General features: G+C 46.3%; 1 protein-coding gene across 4 annotated transcripts; it reads left to right on the top strand.

The window, feature by feature from the left end:
- The first annotated feature begins 5,949 nt into the window (after positions 1-5,949).
- CX3CR1 (C-X3-C motif chemokine receptor 1) lies at positions 5,950-18,532 on the top strand. 4 transcript variants are annotated; one of them, XM_037385500.1, is made up of 3 exons: positions 5,950-6,550; positions 7,498-7,551; positions 16,877-18,532. In XM_037385500.1, exon 3 carries the CDS (start codon positions 16,891-16,893, stop codon positions 17,953-17,955), a length of 1,065 nt encoding a protein of 354 aa, XP_037241397.1. In that variant the 5' UTR covers positions 5,950-6,550; positions 7,498-7,551; positions 16,877-16,890; the 3' UTR covers positions 17,956-18,532. The 4 variants fall into 4 exon arrangements, with proteins under 4 accessions (XP_037241397.1, XP_037241395.1, XP_037241394.1 ...); XM_037385498.1 differs by lacking the exon at positions 7,498-7,551 and adding an exon at positions 12,949-13,131 and having other exon boundaries at positions 5,951-6,550; XM_037385497.1 differs by lacking the exon at positions 7,498-7,551 and having other exon boundaries at positions 5,971-6,550.
- Positions 18,533-19,800: the final 1,268 nt, after the last annotated feature.

Below are 19,800 nucleotides of genomic sequence, written 5' to 3' on the forward strand. Positions count from 1 at the left end.
CTAGCTATCTCCTCTGCAGAGTCACAGCGTGAGCCCTCTGTAATCAGACCTCGCTCAGCTGAGGTCCAAGAGATGGGAATGATTTCTGCAGCCCCACAGCCCCATCCTGCAGCCCTTGTGTGCAATGCTTTGGGACAGGTGCTGGAGCCCATTTGCCCAAGCTGGCAGGAGGATGGCCTTCCCTGGTGCTGCTGAGCATCTCTGCTAGGGGATAGCTCCCTCTTTTCAGAGGTCTCATAGCTTGGCATTACGTAGCTGTGGAGTGAGGCTGTGACCCAGGACTTCCCCACAAGGGCTGCAACCCTGTGGCACGAGGGCAGCATAAACGTGCAGAGCCTTCTGTGCAAAGTCTTTCACTTCTCTAGTTCTCACTAGAGTCTAAAGGGCATCTTCTCCCTCCTTGCTGCCTCAGCACCTCTTGCAAACCCTTCCAGCAGGGAGACAGGAGATGCTTTCTGCAGCTCAAAGGATTTGCTGCCAGAGGCAGCTGTCTTCCTCCATCACAGCAGTAACATCAGGAGCCCCAAGGTGGACCTGACCTCAACTTCTTCTCATGGGCCAACTGCTCTGAGCTGTTACTGCTGCCTTCCTGTGCAAAGCAAGAAGGTGAAACCCACATCCGGAGGATCACAGCTGGCAGGACCTGTCCTGTGTCGCTGTGGGTGGCTAGGAGCATCCCTGCAGGTCTCAGAGCTCCTCTCCTTTCTGAAGGGACAAGCCTGGGTGCAATCTGCTGCCTTGCCACTGTCTGTGAAGGCACTGAGAGTACAGGAGAGCAGGAGGCATCTTCCTGTGTCTGTGAAAGCTGCCAGGCAGCTTGAAGGTAACGCCAAATTTTAGGGTCAACCCAAGAGCTGGGAGCAAAAGAAGCACCCAGCTGCTAAGGCTAGACCATTCTGCAGAGGCTCCGTGCCTGCTCACTTGCTTGCATAAAAAGTACCCACCACAGCTGTTATATCGGTCCTGCTCATATCTGCACTTAGCCTTATATCCTGATCTTGATTTTTCTTTTTGCTGAGACGATGCAGGTTAAAGAGGACTCAGGATGATGTTGGCACATTAAATAGTCAGATACTCTCTTGTTCTGGCTTGAGCGTGACATCTTAAAACAGAGACCAGAGTAACAGTTACCCACATTTAAAGTTAAACCTAAAATACATGTTTCCTTTTGGTTTATTAGTGCTGTTTGCACCAGAAGGTGCCTTCTACAGAGGGTCTCTGTTAGAAAGATGGAGTCTTTTTCTGATGCCAGGCATGATGCCCTGCACGTTTGGATGGAAAGGTTTTGACAGGCTGGAGCGTTGCAGTGGCATCAATGGGGCTCTTCTTGCACAAATGTCACGCTGCACTGTGCAAACCTGTGCAGCACTTGTAGAGAGCAAAAAGGTATGTTTAAGGACACACACTGTTGAACTACACCAGAAGAAAGTGGGATATATGAGGACATGTTAGCTCACAGTGTTGCTAGATCCCTTGGGAAACAGTGTAAAGTGGGACCTGGCGGATTCTTCTACATGTCTCAGCTCTGAGCTGCAGGACTGCCACTTTAGCACAGGGAATGAGTGTCTCAGCATCTTGTTCCAAAATGGGATCAAGGAGTATGAAACTAGTCCGTGTCTGGCTTTTTCTGGCATTATACTGAAGCCTCCTTCCCAAGGCAATGCTAATTAAATCTTCGGCAGAATCTCTGGCTTTCAAATCACTCATGCAGTCTGGGGATGAGGATGGGAGCTTCTGACTTGATCCTTGATCCCAACCAGCAGCACAGCTCTGGCTCTTTCTGCTGTGGTAACATCTGGCTACGCCTGGAGATCAGAACCAGTCAAAAGTTTTAGGGGTGGGGGGGTGGGGGAAGAAAGGTTAATGAAGGGTATTTGTGTGCCATTCCTCTCTTAGCTGGAAGCTGTGCAGGGATGGGCCTGAATTAGCACGCACAAAACTCCTCAAACCACTAGTAACTGTATTGTGTCCAGGATAATCCTGTTTTATTTTCAGCCTCTTGAAAACACTGATTTAGTATACCAGTAATGAAGTCCCATGGGAATTACTGACTCTGCCAGGAGAGGATCCAGAAAGGATCATGACAGAAAAAAATAATCATTACTTCAGGTCTGTCCAGATGTAAAAGAAGTTTGCGAAATTGAAAGAGAATTATATCCTTAGTCCGAATACACCAATTTCGACTGTAACATCTGGGCTGGCATGCATTTTTGGTTAATATTAGTACCTCAAAGGCACTGAGTAATGCTGTGCAATGCAAAGCTCCTTCTGTACTACACCAGTTTTGCTGCATGGCTTCTGAACAGTGTGCTTCTGTGTGTCTGTGCGCTTCTGCATAAATCTGTATTTCTGCTGAGTTGGCTGAAATGTCAAAATGTACAGAGCCAGGGCACAGAAATCCCCACCTCAGAATAGCAGTAGTGTGATTTGGGTTCCCACAGCCTCTGCTGACAAGTGCATCTGCTGGGGCCTCATCCTGACCCAACGCCACGCTTGTCTCATGGCTGGCTGGGACCGTCCATCAGGTCCTGTGTGCTTTCCAGCAGCCAGTGCAGCCAGTGTAACCCTGGCACCAGCAGCGGGGTCAGACTTACTGTGAAGGAGGAGATATATGCAAGAGAAGAGTATTACCAAGATAACAGCAATGTCTGCTGTGTTACCCCAGTAAACACTGGTTTTCCTCACTGTACTCTGGTATCCAGGCCAACTAACTAATGTTTCCCACTAACATTAACGAACGCGTGACATATGCATGCACACCTGCATCACCAAGATGTTTATCCCTTTCTTCACCTGGCACTCCCTGAGGATGTTCAGCCTCCATAAACCTCCATATGCTTGGGTTTAGAGAAGGTAAAGCACACAAGTTTTGAAAGAAAGGGTATTCAAGCATCGTAACCAGCTGAGGTCTTCGCATCACATCTGTCCACCATTAGCCACACGGATAACCCTGTCTGCCCTAGAGGATCCTGCTGCACAGGTTCAGGAGCGACTTGAGAACAAGGCTACCATGCCTTCAGCAGTCCATTTTTTCTCCTTTTCTACAGAAAAAAACCCACCCAAACCAGGCTGTTAATTGATGAAGTGCAGCAAAGCAATCATTCCTCAAAGCCTAACTGAGCCATACTTGGAGATAAATGTGATCTTTCCAGAAAATGTGAGCATAGTGCCCAGGGCGGTGTTGCACATGTGAAATGATCTGCAGGAGTAAAGCCTTGCCAAGCTTCAGCTCTGCCAAAGGGAGCAAGCACACCAAGAAACAGTGGACCAGAGCATCCCTGCCCATCTCTCCATTTCTAACAATAAAAAGAAAAGGGGTTTTTCCCCCTCTTTACCCACTATATCCCTGCACAGCACATCCTTTACTCTTGATTTTCTCCTCTGAAACCCTCCTGTGCCTTGCAGTTGGGAAGGCAGCAAACTCTACCTAGCCCTTCCCAGGAAAAGTCTCTGGTTACAAGGGGTGAAATGTCTCTTTCTTTTTAGCTTGAAGAAACCAAAAGATGCTTTTACTCCTCATTTATGGACGAGAATGGAAGTCTTTTCACTGCTGAAGGTCACTTCCTCAGCTTCCTTGCCCCTGAGCTGTCCCCGAATACCAGAGCGTGAACAGAAGTCAAAGATGGAAAGCAGAGAAATTTCTTCATGTTGCAATTGTCTTTCAGGCAGTGTTCCTTTCATACTACAAGGGCACACCATGCTAATGAGCAGCACTCTTATTTAGGGTTACTGCTAACAGCAGAGTACAACAGAAAGCCTTTTCTGTCTCCCGGGGAGACGTGTTGAGGATGTCTGTGAGTCAGCCTGACTTGATTTCTCTTTATTTGAAGTCCTCCAGTTAAAAACAGCATGGGTACTCCTTTGGCAATCCTCATTTCTTCATGAGGGCGACGGCCTGCTCTGTGTTTGGTTCTGGCTGAATTCTGGGCAGCGCAGGAGGGACAGGGTTGATGGCTGCCTTCAGGGAAACTCCGCTGTAAGGAGGTTCTTTCTACCCAGAGGCAAGCAGTGGCTGGGGACTGCCTCTACTGCTGTTACATGGGCAGTCCTGGCCCTTATTTGCAAGGTTTTTGATGGCAGAGGAACACCAGAGGTGCTGAGGATTGGTGACCCAGGGGCAGGTGCCCGGCGGCACAAGGGTGGCCACGTCTGCCTGGGCTCCGGCAACACATGTTTTACACATCAGCAGCAAACCAGCCTGGCGTGTGCAGGTCTCCAGTGGGAAGATCCTACTAGATTATCCACACATTTTAGGGCTGGGGAGGATGCAGTCCTTCATCACCCCCATGAGGACATGGGAGACAGGTTTAGATTTGGGTGTCCTCTGAACCACAGCACACCTTCTGCAGGACCCGCGGCCAGGGCAGTGCTGCAGGGATAACGTCAGACTATCGCTGGCATGGAGGAAGCTTTCATTTGCTTTTCTGAATCTTACAGTTCTCACACAATGAGAATGTTTCCTTAGTGCCATATACCAGACATTACCTTTCTGAAAGCTGAAACTTCGTAATTTTGGCAGTCATAGCTTCTACTTTCAGTGTGTGGGGAGAACCTGGCCATCAGCCTTTTGATGTTTTTCTGAAAAAAGTGCAGGGTTCTTTACATTTGCTTTAAAAAAAGAGGTAGGATGGGGCTGTAGCACTTGTCAGAGAAAAAGGCAAGTTTTGAAAACTTGCTGCTCTGGCCCTTTACTGTTCCCTAACCTTCAAACTTTATTTTCAGCAGTGCATCTTTGTGGTTCCTGGCTAACACCTAACCAGGTATCAGCCCCCTGATTATTTCCATGGGTGCTTGTCCTGGCCCACGTGGCTGACATTGCTTGCATAATTCAGCTAATCCTGGAGACCCACAGTTTGACCCTTGCTATATTGCTGCGCAGCTGTTGGGGATGTAACCTTTGCTAGATAGAGCTAATGTCACAAAAAAACATGCAATTGGCACAAATACCAGAACAAAACTTACACAAGAATATTTGCCTGGCAGCTGGCCACATCAAATAATGAACAACAGCTCAGATAACCTGGAGGATGCTCTCCACCCCAAAAACCCCATCCAGCTCAGCCTGCATGAAGCCAGCACAACTCTGAAGTTGTGCCTGAGAAGGGGTTTTAATTTCCCTTGGCATCTGAAGCAGGGACAGCACCTGGAGATGTTCCCATGACTGTATTCCTGTGTGTGCCAGAGGACCTTGGTACTGGTACAGCTCCCATCCAGGTGCGGTGTCTCGGATCCCTACAACAATGCACCCCATTGCACAGCCTCCTGCCTGGTTTCACCCCAGATGAACTGCTTTGCATGCCCCAGTGGTGCCTGAAAATGTGCTATGCAGCATCCTAGTTGTGGGTGCACTCGTAACACTACCCTGAGCATGAAACTCGGGGCAGGGGCCAAGAAGGCTCCTTGATTAATAAACATGCCAGTGCTTTAAACCCTCAGACAGGTCCACTGGCAGCCCCGGGCAGCAGAGAGATGTTATGCTCAAAATCTTGTTTACAGGCAAAGAAGGCACAACCTATGTATCAGTAAAGCCAAGAATTTATTGTTAGTGCAATGGCAATCTCAAGGTTCCAATCTTATCACTATAGTACTGCTGGTGGCAGAAAAAAAAATACTACTAATGAGGTTAAAATTTTTTTGCACATCCATAGTTTCTAGCCCTTTTCCTGGTGGTATGCTCACCCTTCCCCTGCTCCTTTGGGTCCTAAGGCTGGTGGCTTCACCCAGGTGGTGGTGGTGGTGTGGTGTGTTAGAGCAAGCTGTCAGCACCTCCAGCCCTTCCCTTGGACAAATGCCACGTTCATGGTGATGTTTTGTTCTGCCTCCCTCTAGGATGTGCTTGGGGTCATTTATATATTTTCTAACATGCTTCTATACTTTCTTCTGTCTTCACTGATCTTCAGCCTCATGTTATACCAAATTTACTGTGTACAGTGTCCTTCATGTATGTTAGATACTATTTGTTCTGTCTGTTACCTTTATCGCAGTTTTGCCAGCTCTAGGTCTGTATTTTTTTTAACTGACCTTCAGTGAGTTGTGTATAGCTGTGGAGGTCCCCAGTGCCAGCCTGTGCCCCATCTTTTACCATCTCATTCCTGTACTCCTCTGTGCTGCATCCCACATCCCCACAGCTCAAGGCCCCTGCTATCATACCAGACATATTTCTATACACTGTACCATTGTGTCTGAGTCAATAATATTCGATTCTGTGTAAGACAGGGGGAAACAAATGGGGTGAGAGCTTTTACACGCTGAGTATGAAGCTTCCTCAGGCATTTCTGTCTCCCTGTGCAAATCCTGCTTTCTGTAAGCACTTCTGCCCCACTGAGTGGCTGCATCCTGCTTCACAGTTTCACAAGGCGCCAGAGGGACCAGAGCAGAACACATTAATACTTTGTCAGCTCAGCCCTGAAGCTCAGCCCAGGAAGCTGCCCTGCCAAAGTTCACGTTTCACAGGGTAGGCACAAGCATTAGAGAAGAGGAAATATACATTTAAACCCAAACAGGCTCAGCTTGAAGAAAAAGTTGGTTTTCAACACAGCTATGATTTAAGGTAAGAGACAATTACATTTTACCTACAGTTTGACAGAACAGGATGACAAGAATAGTGTGTCCAGAACTTAAGGAAACTGTTAACTGCTTAGTGCTTGGAACTAAAATTATACTTAATTTGGGTAAAGATGATGTGGGTAATATTTTAAAATTATAAAAGTAGAAAGGGGACTTTGATTATCAATCAAAGTGGATGAGGGCAGAGAAATTTTACTTGGTGACTATTTGTGGCATCTTGTGGCAAGAGAAATATTCACCCTGGCTAGAAGTCCTCAAGGGTAAAGCAAAATGCTGATAGATGACTAGTGTGCAGCATTAACCCAGAAGAACAGACCAAGAAAAGATACAAGCCCTTCTACTTCATTAGAGGTTTTTGTTAGATGTTTGCAGGGATTTCACAACTCATGAGCACTGCTTTGCTTTTAGTTTTGGTCAGTGAACCATTATCAAAAACATCACTGACACTGAAAGACAGACCAATACAGAAAATTTGGTACAGACCATAGAAAGTGTCTGATGCAGAAAAAAACAGCAAAAGATGGCAGAAATTCAAAAAGTGTGAAAACCCAACTATGATCATATTACATAATTTCCCTATGACTCGGCTTTCTATAGGAAAGATGCTGCACAAAGAAGTCTGCTGGTCTGGGTGAGACATTTGGGTAATACAGTGGTGGGCAGCCCCTTAAGTACCTGTATGATATAAACACAGATCCAGAAAAGGTGGTTCCCAAAATCGGGTCTGTTGGGGCAAACCCTGCATGGAGGCAGTGCAGCCGGAGGCAGTGAACTGGGTGACAGGATAAAAGACAGCAACAGCAATGAACTACAAGGGTTCGGGCAGCATAGAAGAAGTCCAAAAGGGAGAGCAGAAGGCTGAAGTTTGACAAAGGACAACACACAGTAGTAAACTACGAGTAAATGACATAGTAAATGTGATCTTCCCAGGAAGGGGCTGGCAACTCCAGAACTTCAATCTCATCTGAACACAGTCAAGAAAGGGTATGTAATATGTGCTGATCTGTAAACCAACAGAGAAGTTTATTTAAGAGATCTCCAATTTCTAGAAAGCCTTCTCAGATTTCTTGAGGATGCCAAGGCAATGTGAGCTTGTTAATAACAAAAAAGGAGGGGCAGGAAGTAAATAGGCACTATGATACAGGTGCTGAGAGGACAGAGTGAATGGTAATCATAAACAAGTACAAACAATGTACATAGCTAAATAATCCATTTCTACTATCCCTTTAACAGAAAATACAAAAGAAATTTGAATTCCACTTAAGAAGGGAAGGTCTGAGAAAAAGAAATACTGAGGAAAAGCATGTAAAACACTGGCAAAATGCTCAGCTGTACATACAACAAAATATACAGTGTCACGAGCAACTGTGCAAGCAGAAGGGGCAAACAGGGCAACTAACAGCCTAGAGGAAATACCTGTGAAACAAATTTTCCGAGAAAATCCTGATCCTGGCAATCACCATGCAGTCAGATGAGACCCCCGAACACCCAGTGCCCTGCAGGCAGCTCTTGGGAGGGCACCTGGTCCCTCCCCAGCTCTGCCACGGCCCCCCTGGCAGCTGAGTTAAAGCGCTCCCCAGGCTCCCTGAGGGCAAAACCAAATACTGCTCTTCAACAGGATTCTCACACCATTTACCTCATTTCCCATCCCCTGGCCAGGCCCTGGGGTCAGGACACTGTGTGGAAAGCATCTCAGGTTGCCGAGGCTCTGCAGAGGACCCTTGGATCTGGTCATAGTACTGAGACCACAAAATCATGACCCTCAGGGTCACAGATGAAAATTTCAGGACCATTTCAGTGGGTTTTGAACCTCAATTTTAAGATCCAGGGGAGATGCAGGAATCTGAATCATAGCGTCAGGTCATATTTCCTAAATGTGTAAGTCATTTCTGAAATAGATGTTTAAGGCTCTGACCTCCTTAAGGCCAGATTTCTAAAGGTACTCTGCCAGAGGTTCAGACCATAGCCTTGCAGGATTTTTCAGAAGCCCTCCAGTGCTTAGCTCCCATTCAGAAGAATGATTTGAATCAACAAATGGAAATTGCTGGAAATTCCCCTGACATGACTATCTGCATCTCTACTTCCTTAACAGCCTTGGTCATGCCCTGCTCCCGAGAGTCTACTCCTTGCTCCATTAAGGAGCAGGTGGGACCCCCAGTGTGCAGGCACCAAGTCTCCTGCATCACGCTGTCAGCCTCAGAGGGGCTTTGTCCTCACCAGTTTAAGGAAGGAGCTGACACCACTGAAAGCTTCAGCTTACAGCTTTTGCTATAAATACATCAGCAACCACAGGGGTGAGCTGCCAGGGGCTTGGCAGGGTTTGCCGTGGCCCCAGCAAACCACACACTGCTGCTGTCCCTTCTGCATGGCTCACAGCAAGTCTTCCTGGCAGGGCAACAACACCAGCAAGGGAAGGGTTGTCACGTGGGGCAGGATTCGCCCACAGCATCTGGTTTCAGTCCCCTGTGCCCGCTTTGATGTGACGGTAGCACAACCAGTATGAGTGAGGGCACTGGCCTGCCCAGCTGGACCATGCATTTGCGGGGCAAGAGCAAGATCTTGTTCAAAATACCATGGTGGCTGCTCTGAAGCACAGACGGTGAAGACTTCACTGCTGACAAAAACTGTAGTAAGTCCATGTTTTCTTTGTAAATCAGAGTACACCTAATTTTGATGTGATGAGTTACGCTGAAACTTGTGCCCTGGCTACTTGCTGCCCTGCAGTTACCTCCAGGTTTGCATAGAGCATCTTTGAGAAAGCACTTTCCAATGTTATAAAGCCTTAGATGAAGGTGATCCTGGGGATTCTGGACTCCATACTACCCCTCCTGCCCTCCATGATCCAAGCCTAGTCTTTTCAACTGTATTTTTTTACACAAAACTTTTGGTTTAAGTTTTTAGATTTACATGCTGCTCATCTCCAGCTAGTGGTGTCTACTTCTAATTTAGTTTGTGATGTTGATGTAAAAACTGCAGAACTGGTTCAGGGAAAGGGCATTTTTTTTCATCACTTTGACCTAAATGCCTTTGTAAAGGGATCGCAGGCTTCTGCAGTATTCAGGCTTGTATTTATCTTAATCAGCAGTGATTTGATCGGCTTCCATTTCTGGGTCCTTTATTTAGGACACCTTAAATGCCCTAATTTTTTGAAAGCTTCAGCATCATGCTTCTGCTCCTTGAACTCCATCTTGAGCTGGAAAATCCACTAATGAAGCTCCCCAGATCACTACTTGCTTTTAAAAAACTTATCCTCTAAGTCTTGGGGGGAGCCTCCATAAATTAAATGACCCAAATTGACAAGCAATTATTAAGCTTGTTGAACATTGCTGGGCCACAGAAATGGCCCAGCTGATCTGAGAATAAATGACAGAAGGAAGAAGAAACACCAAAGAAAGGAATCTCCTCACCTTAAAGTCATCAGGGAAGGACCGGGGGACCAGGGAGCAAGGATGCATCTGGGGAATTACACCACAGCCACTCGGAAGTGATGGAGGAATCATAAAAGAACTGCTTAGCAGTAGGGAAAACATTCAGGGTTTAACAAAGGCAGTACAGACTGGCTGTTTGGTAACAACATCCCCAAACTCTGCTGCTTTCTTCCTGACTCCCCTTTAATCCAAACCCAGCAGCTGTTCCATGCTCTTCACAGGACTCCACTTCCTTCCAGGGGATCCCATCCCAGGATTTGGGCTAGCTGGTGCTGGTGAAGTACCTGGGGAGAGGACAGTTTAGCTTTTAGCTTTTTCAGTCATTTATTACCAAAACAGAGCCATGGTTGTTAAGAGGAGCGTGCCCCACTCGCCCGTTTGCTCTGCCTCCCTGCCTGCCAGGGGCTGTAGAGTTTTACCCAGCGCCCCCCGGCTGAGCCTCTCCACTGTGTCTGGCCTAAACCAGTTTCCCAGGCTGATGTCTTCTCTTGATGTGGAGACGCTCAGACATGCAAAAATCTCCATTTCCTAATTGAAGTTTGTTCCAGTCATTAGCCTTTCACTGTTAAAAATGTGTATCTGATTTCTAGCTTGCATGTTTCTGGTTTGAATTTCCACACATTGGTTTATAGTATGACTAATTGCAGTAAATTAGCAAGATTGTTAACATGAGCAAAAGTGAAATCAAGTGTTATCAAAGTATGCCTACAGTATCATGCTCTGCAATGGTAAAGTCTTCCTGCTTTTGTTCCTTCCCGTTTATCACCTCTTTAAACACCCGAGGGTTGCATCAGCTTTTCTTATTGCAACATCTGGCTGGGAGCTCAGTTTCAGAGTCTGCCCGTACCGTACCAGCAGCCAGGGTTCCCAGCAGATGGGCGCCCACTCTTGAGACATGGCCTGTATTGTTTAACTCCCAAGCGTGTCTCTTCGGCTGCATTAAAGTCAATGTGAATCATCCCCAAAGCCCCAGATGACTCAAGATTTGTCTGAATCACTATCCAATTCTCCAAGTCTTTTATCACTTCCCCCTGCCAATCTCCAATCTGCTTTCAGACCAGTGATGAAAATACTGAAGAGTTTTTTGGCTTTCAACTTGTCATTCCCACAGACCTTTTACAAACAATATTCCTAGTGTGGTCCTTCACAGACCTTAGCTTCCTCCATGGATGGCTGCCTTTTGAGATCTGACTGCTAACCAGCCCAAATCTCATTGTAATACTTTGTTGGGCTTGTGTTGCTTTGGGCTGGAGAGATGCGTCAATCAAATAAGCAGGCAGTGCAAGCCAAAGCGCCACCTCTTCTGAGCAGTACCCTTTATCAACCTTGCAATCTCATCAGATGTTCAAACTAAAACTTTTCTTCTGTAAACCCATGCAGACTGGCATCAGCTACGCTCCTCCCTTTACTGTTTAAATCGCATGCTGCCGAGGTTAAAGGTTAGCTTACACGAGCTGTTTCACATTGCTTCCCGCTTTTGAGGGGCGGCATTGTGTCAGCTGCTTCCAGCATCTCTAGAGATGGAATGGGGGGAACATCTCCCCACTTCAGAATTGAATAAAAGACTAAGATTTAAGATTTATAGTAACTGCACCTGCTGGGCTGGGCCTGCTTTTGACCCCCAGTACCTAACATGATCCCTAACAACTGCAGAGACGGCACCCTAAGAATAGAGCCACCCCACTCTGAAAGATAAGCTAAGTGAATCACAGGAACGAGTTGGTTGTAGGACTAAAAACTGGCTGGTGTATAGACCATAAGTCTTAAGTTTTGTTTTAGGTATCATCCAAACTGTGGTTACAGGTGTCCACGGCAGTCTGGCGATTGCACAGTAGCTGCCTGGCACGAGGCTGGTTAAGAGTTTCACCCAGAGTGCTATTAAGACTTGCATCTCTCCTGCTAATTTCCACCCAGTTCTGGTTAATTCCATTAAACGTCTTTTTCGGTGTGTTAGAAGTGCCATCAGCGGCTATGACATTTCATTTGCAGGTACCCGAGGACATCCCTGCAGTCTTGCCAAGAATCACCAGCCAGCAAGATTCAGATGGGTGTAGTCACAAATACGCAAAAGCAATGGCATATATATTTGGGTAGGGTGGTGGCAGCTCAGATCTAATGGTGAGAAAGGCATATGCACCTGTAGGGTTTCACAGGGATTCCCACAAAGCCTACAGCTTCCCTGGGCCAGCTGAATTGTTGGCTTGCAGCTCCAGACCACTCAGCATGCATGGAAAACTTAATTTGCTTGCATGAGAAAATTGTGTAAGTCAGCCTCACCCAGAAATGCTGACTAAGGTGTGAAGATCTTTCTGAGGTTTAAATACTTTTATCAGCATGTTGTGCAAATCTGAAGTGTGACCCTCTGGCAGAGGTCTGGGTTTGATTTTTATTTTTTTTTTACTTCTTTTCATTCGGTGATGGCAAAGGCATCACAGAGAGGCGAAGTGCTTGCAGACCCCTCTTCTTGGCAGTAAAGCTTGCAATGTTGCACTTGGCTGAAGTGCCAGGGGTGATAACTGGGAGGATCAGATGCATAAACAGGATTTAGCTCTTGTGTCACCCAGCCTGATGCTAGTGGTATTCGAAGGCTGAAATGCAATTTCTGTTGCTTAGAGGAGTTTGTGGATCTCTCATAATTTCACTTCCCTATGTATTACACGTACCGCACATGCTGGGAATAGCTGTGCTGAGAAGCAGGGGTTTTGGTCCTGCAGACTACTGTCTTTGAGATAGCAATAAATGTGATTAAGGGCAGAAGTTTGTGGGGAGAAGGGTGTAAAACTGCTGGAGAACTCTGGAGAGAGAGCAAAGCGGTTGAGCAGTTCCATGAGAAGCAGAAGTGAATCTACTATTTCCTGCACTCAGCAAGGGAAAACAGCTAGTGGAGGGACCTCACAGCCCTGCGGTCCTTCTTCAGTGCCCTCTATTGTCTTCAGTTCGCTTTGTCCCTTAGGTGAACATTCATTGTAAGCACAAGAGAGAAAACTGGGTTGAAGCAGACAGTGAGAAGAGCATGTGTTGCGGTGGCCTTTGCGAAGCTGACGGAGAATACCTGGCAGGGAAGGATGGAGGATGGGCAGAGCTAAGTTCCTTCACTTTACAGTACAATAACATTTCATCATATTATGCATATCTGGTAAGGGCTGGGTTTGGGTTTCCCTTTGGAGTTTGTAGTCCAGCTGTTGAGTAACATCAGCTTAAACTGAGTGAAGTGGTATCGGAGGAGCTAAATATTCAATCAGAACTAAGAGCATTGCATAGGCAGGATGAGAAGCGGTGGGAGGATAAGAGGATGTGGCTGGTGATATATGAAATCCAGGAGCTAGAGAGTGAACAAGCCACAGACTGTGCCAGCAGTTTCAGATGCCAATGTCATTTTGGTAAGTGCAGTTCTTGCTTGCCCCTGGACATGCTATGCAGCATCACACCCTTCCCGTTGGTGTAGGTACCACAGGCATTGCAACCACCCATCCAGGGGCAAAGGAAATAATTTGCTACTGCAGAAATAAATTATCCCTATCAGTGAGCTAGAGGAGATTACCTGATTGAAAAGGTACTTCAGAAAAAATCCCAGCCTGACTGATGCTCCTTTTTACTTCAGAGCACAGCGGTTTGTACAGACATATAGAAACTCTCCAGAGGAACAAGCTGCCTTTCCAGACATGAACTGAGTGAGCGAGCATGGGAAAGACCAGCACAACTAGAGGCTTTCAGAGAAGGGAGTAAACCAATGTGTGCTCCCTCTCTCCAGATCAGGGATTTCACACAGCGCATACAGTCTAGATAAGCACCACTCAGCAGCCCTCTCTGGATGCCTGCGCAGTTAGCAAAGATGCTAATGGGATATGAGCAGGCATCAATCATTTTTTTCCTCTGTGGATGATGGGAATTCTGCCTGTCACACCAAGAAAGACATATCAGAAACAGGAGCTTACAGGGCAGAGAAGCTGGGGCACTTTGCAGAGACATCATGGACTCTGTCCAGCTTTGTCAGTCATGAAGTTAAGGATGCAACTTCAGGAGGTCTCTTGTCCAAACTCATGCTCAGAGGAAGGCCAACCAACTTTCAAGTATCTCCATGGACGGAGATCCCACAACCTCCCTGAAGCCCTGTCCTGGTGTCTGACCACCCTCACAGTGACTTTTTTTTCCATACAATGAGTAACAATTTCCCACGGCCATTGCCTTATTCCTCTGAGGAAAGTCATCTGCTTCACCTTTACACCTTCTCACTAGATGCCCCCTGAGATGTCTCTTGTTGAGGCTGATCAAACCCAGTTCTCAGCATCTTTGCACACAGCAGGTGCTCCAGCCCCAATCATTGTGGTAGCCCTCAGCTACCACACAGCAGTGCATTGGTGAAGAACCAGCTGTGGAGCACATCAGCTCACAGTCAGACAGAGGTCCTGGTACTGTGCAGATGGGTGCAGTAACAGCTCAGTGGCAAGGATCTGGGTGGGCAGTGTAGTGACTCATATTCAGCGCAAGAGACTTGATGTATCATGACCCTTCTTTTCATTTTTAAGGCACCTGCTGCTTACATTTTGTATCAGAGAGGAGAAAGAAAACGTCAGGATGGGAAGACAGAAAATGGCAGGCTATGGGGATTACTACGATGTCTCCTGCTTATTTCTGTATTCCTCAACAGGGTAGATATAGTAAAGAGATGAGGAACCAGTCACATATCTCTGTAGGCAACTCCAGTTATCTCATCAGTAGAAAATCAGTATCTTGTTTGCAACCACTGTCAGCTTCTGCCCCAGCACCTTGCCATTTCCTATTCGTCCGCTTTAATTTTGCTGGTGTCAGATACCCTGTCTCCAGAAGCTGGAGGATTAAACCGGGCTGGAAGCAAGGGGCTGCACAGATTCTGCAGGCAGTCTCAGCTCCCAGTTCAAGTGGAAAGGCACTGCAAGAGCTGCTCAGCCCATGCGTGTGCCCACCTGCAGCAAACAGCCTTCCCCGTGCTGTGCCCATGCCTTGGAACTACCAGCACTGAGCTGGTCTTCTTCTAGACCTTCTTCTAGCCCACTTTTCCTGTGCAAAACCACAGACTGTTTTCTAATGACTGTGGGCACTTTTTATTTAAATGTTTTGGGGGCAACTAGGCTTTGAACGTTCAGAACAAGAAGGTATTTTAAAACAGAGAGCCTGCATTTCCAACTAGCACACAAAAACCCAACTCTTTGAGAAATGACTACAAAATAAGAGGGCAGAACTTCATGGCCCACACCACAAACAGCACTGAAGCAATAAGGCATTAGGAGAAAATGTCAATATGATCACGGTAGCCACCTATGGAGGAGTTTATTGTAGTTACCACTACGTCATATGAAACTTCTTGGGTAAGGACTGACTCACACCTCAGGACATCTTTATTTCATGCTTACTCTTGCAAGGCTTATTTTAAACAGAGTCTATACAAACTATTGCCATCAGTGAAACGCTGACATGTAGGCTGGGATTCCAACCACTCCACTCTGAGAGTCAGGAGTGGGAATAGCTATATATCACTGGCATCTACCACTGAGTAGTGTGCCCATGCTCTCCTTCTAGTCAAAAGGAGTTTCATCAACGTGGTCAGCAGAGTCTAGAAAGCAGTCTGTCTTGTCTTAAAGCAGATTTGGCCTGCCCTGCGCCAGCTCAGTTGCATTGCTCTTCATTGGCTTTATTGACTACATGTCCCACTAACACGAGATGCAAACATCTGTGTTAGAGACAGCCAAGACCCTTCTTTAGAGTCAGCGGGGGCTCCCGTATGAAGATTGTGACACTGTGACCAAGGGGTAGTGATTATTTGCAGTTTTATTATCACTGACCTTTCCTTTCAGTCTCAGCTTTAACAGGTTAGTTTGGACATGTCATCTCCCTGGGCTTCCGCACAGCCTGTCACACTCAATTTCCTTCATTTCCTACAGTGAGAGCAAGTAACAGATACTTACAAGCTCTTTACCCCAACCAGGGAGCAGACTGAATGCAGTAACACCTGCAACCCCTCTAGGATTTTTAGTTCCCTGCAAATGGAAATCTTTGTGGAGACTTGAATGCCACATCCTAAGGAAGTGTGGATGAACTGATGGGTACCCCGAGTTATTCGATGTGCAGACCAGTGAGCCCAGAGGTCACACACCTGCACCCCACACTCTCTTTGGATGCAGCCTCCAAGCTAGCAAGCCCAGGCTCCAACCTGACTGCCTCACAGCCAAGGCAGGAGCAGTCACGAGACACTTTGGTGCTTGAGGAAAAGGGTCAGTATAGTTTCCCTCTTCTTTTGACCTTAGCGATTAAAAAAACCCCACAAAACACCTCATCAAAGATATGCTTGCTCCCAGAGGATGTCCCACTGTAGACTTTGCTCCTTCCATGTCAGCAAGCATCAGCTCAGACCTGGTCAAACTGGGCGTCTTACTACACTTCCAGCCTGGGGTTAAGGTGTGGGGCCAGGCTGGGCTCTTGGTGGTGTTGACAGGCACCACACACTGATCAGCAGTGACACGTGAGGTATCGTTTCCTGCCCAGCACTGCCCAGCAGACTGGGGGAACGCCTGCATTTCTCACATTGCGACGCACCACCTGCAGAGCTCAGGCAATGTTGGCTTGCTGCCGCTTCTGCTGCCCCTCTGATAAGCTTATGCAACTGCCTTTGAAATTCTCATTTGTTCTTATCCTAAAGAGCTAACATACAGTGACGTACATGTAACGGCAGAGTCTGGGCTTTTGTTAGTAACTGCCATCACCGCTGCAGTAATACAGCTTTCGCTAACCCAAACAGTGACAAAACCCCAAAGTGTGTGTTAGTGAGGTCTCTCAGTATTTGACCATAGCAGATACTGGATGTCTCTCTAACATTATTCTCTTTTCCCTTTTCATGTTGTCTTTAGCCAGGAAGTTCAGCATGACGGAAGCATTCACAGAAACGACAGCTGAATATGCTTATGACGAACATGCTTTTTCCTGCAATAAGACTGACATCCAAGAATTTGGGAAAATATTTCTGCCAATATTTTACATTGCAGTGTTTGCTCTTGGCCTCACAGGCAATCTAATGGTGCTTTTTGCCATTGTGAAAAAAGGCAGTAAAAAAAGCATCACTGACATGTATCTCCTGAACTTGGCTATCTCAGACCTTCTCTTTGTGGTCTCCCTCCCCTTCTGGGCTTCCAACACAGTGCGTGGATGGACCCTCGGGACTATTTCATGCACAGCTATTTCCTCGCTGTATTACATTGGTTTCTTTGGGGGCATGTTCTTTATCACTGTTATCAGTATCGACAGATACTTGGCCATTGTCCGGGCAACATATTCTCTGAAATCCAGAACAGTGAAACACGGCTTTCTTATAACCTGCGGAGTATGGGCAATAGCGGTTTTATTTTCAGTGCCGCATTTTGTGTTCTCCCAGCTGGTAGAAAATGACTGCATGTCTGTCTTCCCCCAGGAGCTGGAGAACATCTGGCCGGTGTTCTGCAATGTGGAGCTGAACACCATTGGCTTTTTCATCCCAGTCTGTATAATATGCTATTGCTACTGTGGGATCATCAAAACCCTGCTGTCCTGCAAAAATCAGAAAAAAACACGAGCCATAAAACTGGTCTTGGCTGTGGTAGTCGTGTTTTTTCTGTTTTGGTCCCCCTACAATGTACTGATTTTTCTCGAGACTTTAAAGCACTATGAGTTATTCACAAGTTGTGATCAAATTAAATCACTGGACTACGCAATGCATCTGACCGAAACCATTGCATTCAGTCACTGTTGTCTCAATCCTCTTATCTACGCTTTTGCTGGGGAAAAATTCAGGAAATACCTTCACCATATCTGCTTAAAGTATTGTCCATTCCTGTGTTTCTGTGGTCCCTGCAGTCACTACCAGGTCACCTCTTCAGCTAGCTACACAGAAAGCGTCATGCACAGCAACATGACCCTGAACACCAGTGACCAGGATGGTTCTGTCTTCGTCTAAAAGGCTCTGTGAAGAAGAAATGTATGTAAATATGACTTCTGTGAGGCTAGCCACCACCAAGATTGCCATTGCCCACATGAAGAGACTTAACGGCTGCACTGAGTTACTGACATGCCTCTTGTTAAGCATAAGGTATTCTGAAATGGTAAAGATTTTTAAAATAAAAGCAGTACAGTATGTCAGGTCTGGATGCAGAATTGAATCAAGAGGGAAGAAGAGGGAAAGTAGAAGCAAAAGCAGTGCTCTGTGCCTAGAACAGGAGATGGAGAAGAATTCAAGGACAGAGAAGTCATTAAAGTTTCATCATTGAAACTTGTGTGTGTGTCAGTGTATGCACACGTAGTACAAATGTACATAGACATAAACTCATTTTTTAAGGGAAGAGAGATCTCTAACGAATGGTAGCTGACTTTGCAAAGGGCAATATTTTTGATAGTAAAAGGGTATATTTTTGATGCTATATATCAGCCCTATGGAAGTGATTTGGGGGTTACTGATGGCAACAAATGTTTTACTTGTGCTTTCGAACCTAATAAAATCCTACTGTTAATAAAAAAGATTGTCATTTAAAAAAATATTTCTGAATATGTGTTTAGTGCCAACAGTGCACTCAGTGTTTACAGCATACAAAAATCAGAGCAAGGACCATCCTTAAAGATTTGGGACCTGACTTGGAGCTGACCCAAGCCAGTAGGTGTATCTCCTGATTTCCACGGGCTGTGGCCTGAGCTAAAGGCCCGAGTTTGGTGGAGCCCTTCAGGCAGTACATCCCCATGCGCACTGCTGAGCGAGGGGCTGCCAGCTCCATCAACAGACACCAGCACACACTTGGGACAATGGGAACGGGAGATACAGGTTTGGGTATCCCCGTGCTTGGTCTAAATATGGCACAACCAAGCTGGGAATTCCTTGCAGAGCATGGTAAGTATGTGATTCACACCTGTGCTCTGCTTGCTACACTTTGTAAACACCAACTGTATCCACACCATCATAGACAATGGCTTTTGGGACAAAATAACCACTTGCCCATGCTGCTTAACGCAACCCTTCCCAACCTTTGTGGCCTCCCCTACCACAGCGGATTTCATCAGGGAAACCTGTAGGTGTACCGATATTTAACGTGCCCTGGAGGACACATTTACCATGTGCACTCCACAGCCTCCAAATAGCCTTTTTACTCTTGCAATGACAACGCACTGTGGGTGGAAAACATCAGACAATTGAGTCGCTCCCCAGGGCCCTCCCTGGGAAGTTCCTGCCGTCATCTGCTGCAAGAGCAAAAGATATTTTTGTTGGCACTGTGGATGACAGTTAGGTGAATGGAAAAAGGACTGTTGCCATCTATGAAGCTGAGATCAGCTTACAAGGGAAAAACAAGGACCAATCTTACAAAACTACTCCACGCCAGTGGGACCCTATTTCTATGCATTGATGGAACTGGCAATATGTCAAAACTGAAGAAGCACTCTCACTTTCCAACTAACACAGAAGAGTTGTTCTAGAGTATCAGTGGGAGGAGTAGGCCCTTTCTTTGTGGACCTTAGTACCCCCTTGTTTCTAAGAAAGCCTGGAGGAGAGCCCCTCCATTGAGCAGTTTTCCATATGCAATAATTCCACAAATACTAAATATTCCATTTTTTGCTGCTGAACATTCAGCACAATTTACAGTATAATAGCCTTTTCATAAAATGGCTTGTATTTGGGTATAAATATATTCTATATTCTCAACTTTTAAATTTTCAGCTATAAGTGGACTTCCAGACTCTAAATACCTAAGTTTAAGTGTAGTATGAGTGTCACTCAAAATTAAATTACTTTTCAAAATTCAGTCTGCCTAAGCAAGTG

The sequence above is a fragment of the Falco rusticolus genome, chromosome 4, assembly GCF_015220075.1.
Source record: "Falco rusticolus isolate bFalRus1 chromosome 4, bFalRus1.pri, whole genome shotgun sequence".
Classification (NCBI taxonomy): Eukaryota; Metazoa; Chordata; class Aves; order Falconiformes; family Falconidae; genus Falco; species Falco rusticolus.

Bases quoted from the DNA above. Each gene is read 5' to 3' on its own strand.
- CX3CR1 (XM_037385500.1), top strand. From the start codon at position 16,891: ATGACGGAAGCATTCACAGAAACGACAGCTGAATATGCTTATGACGAA.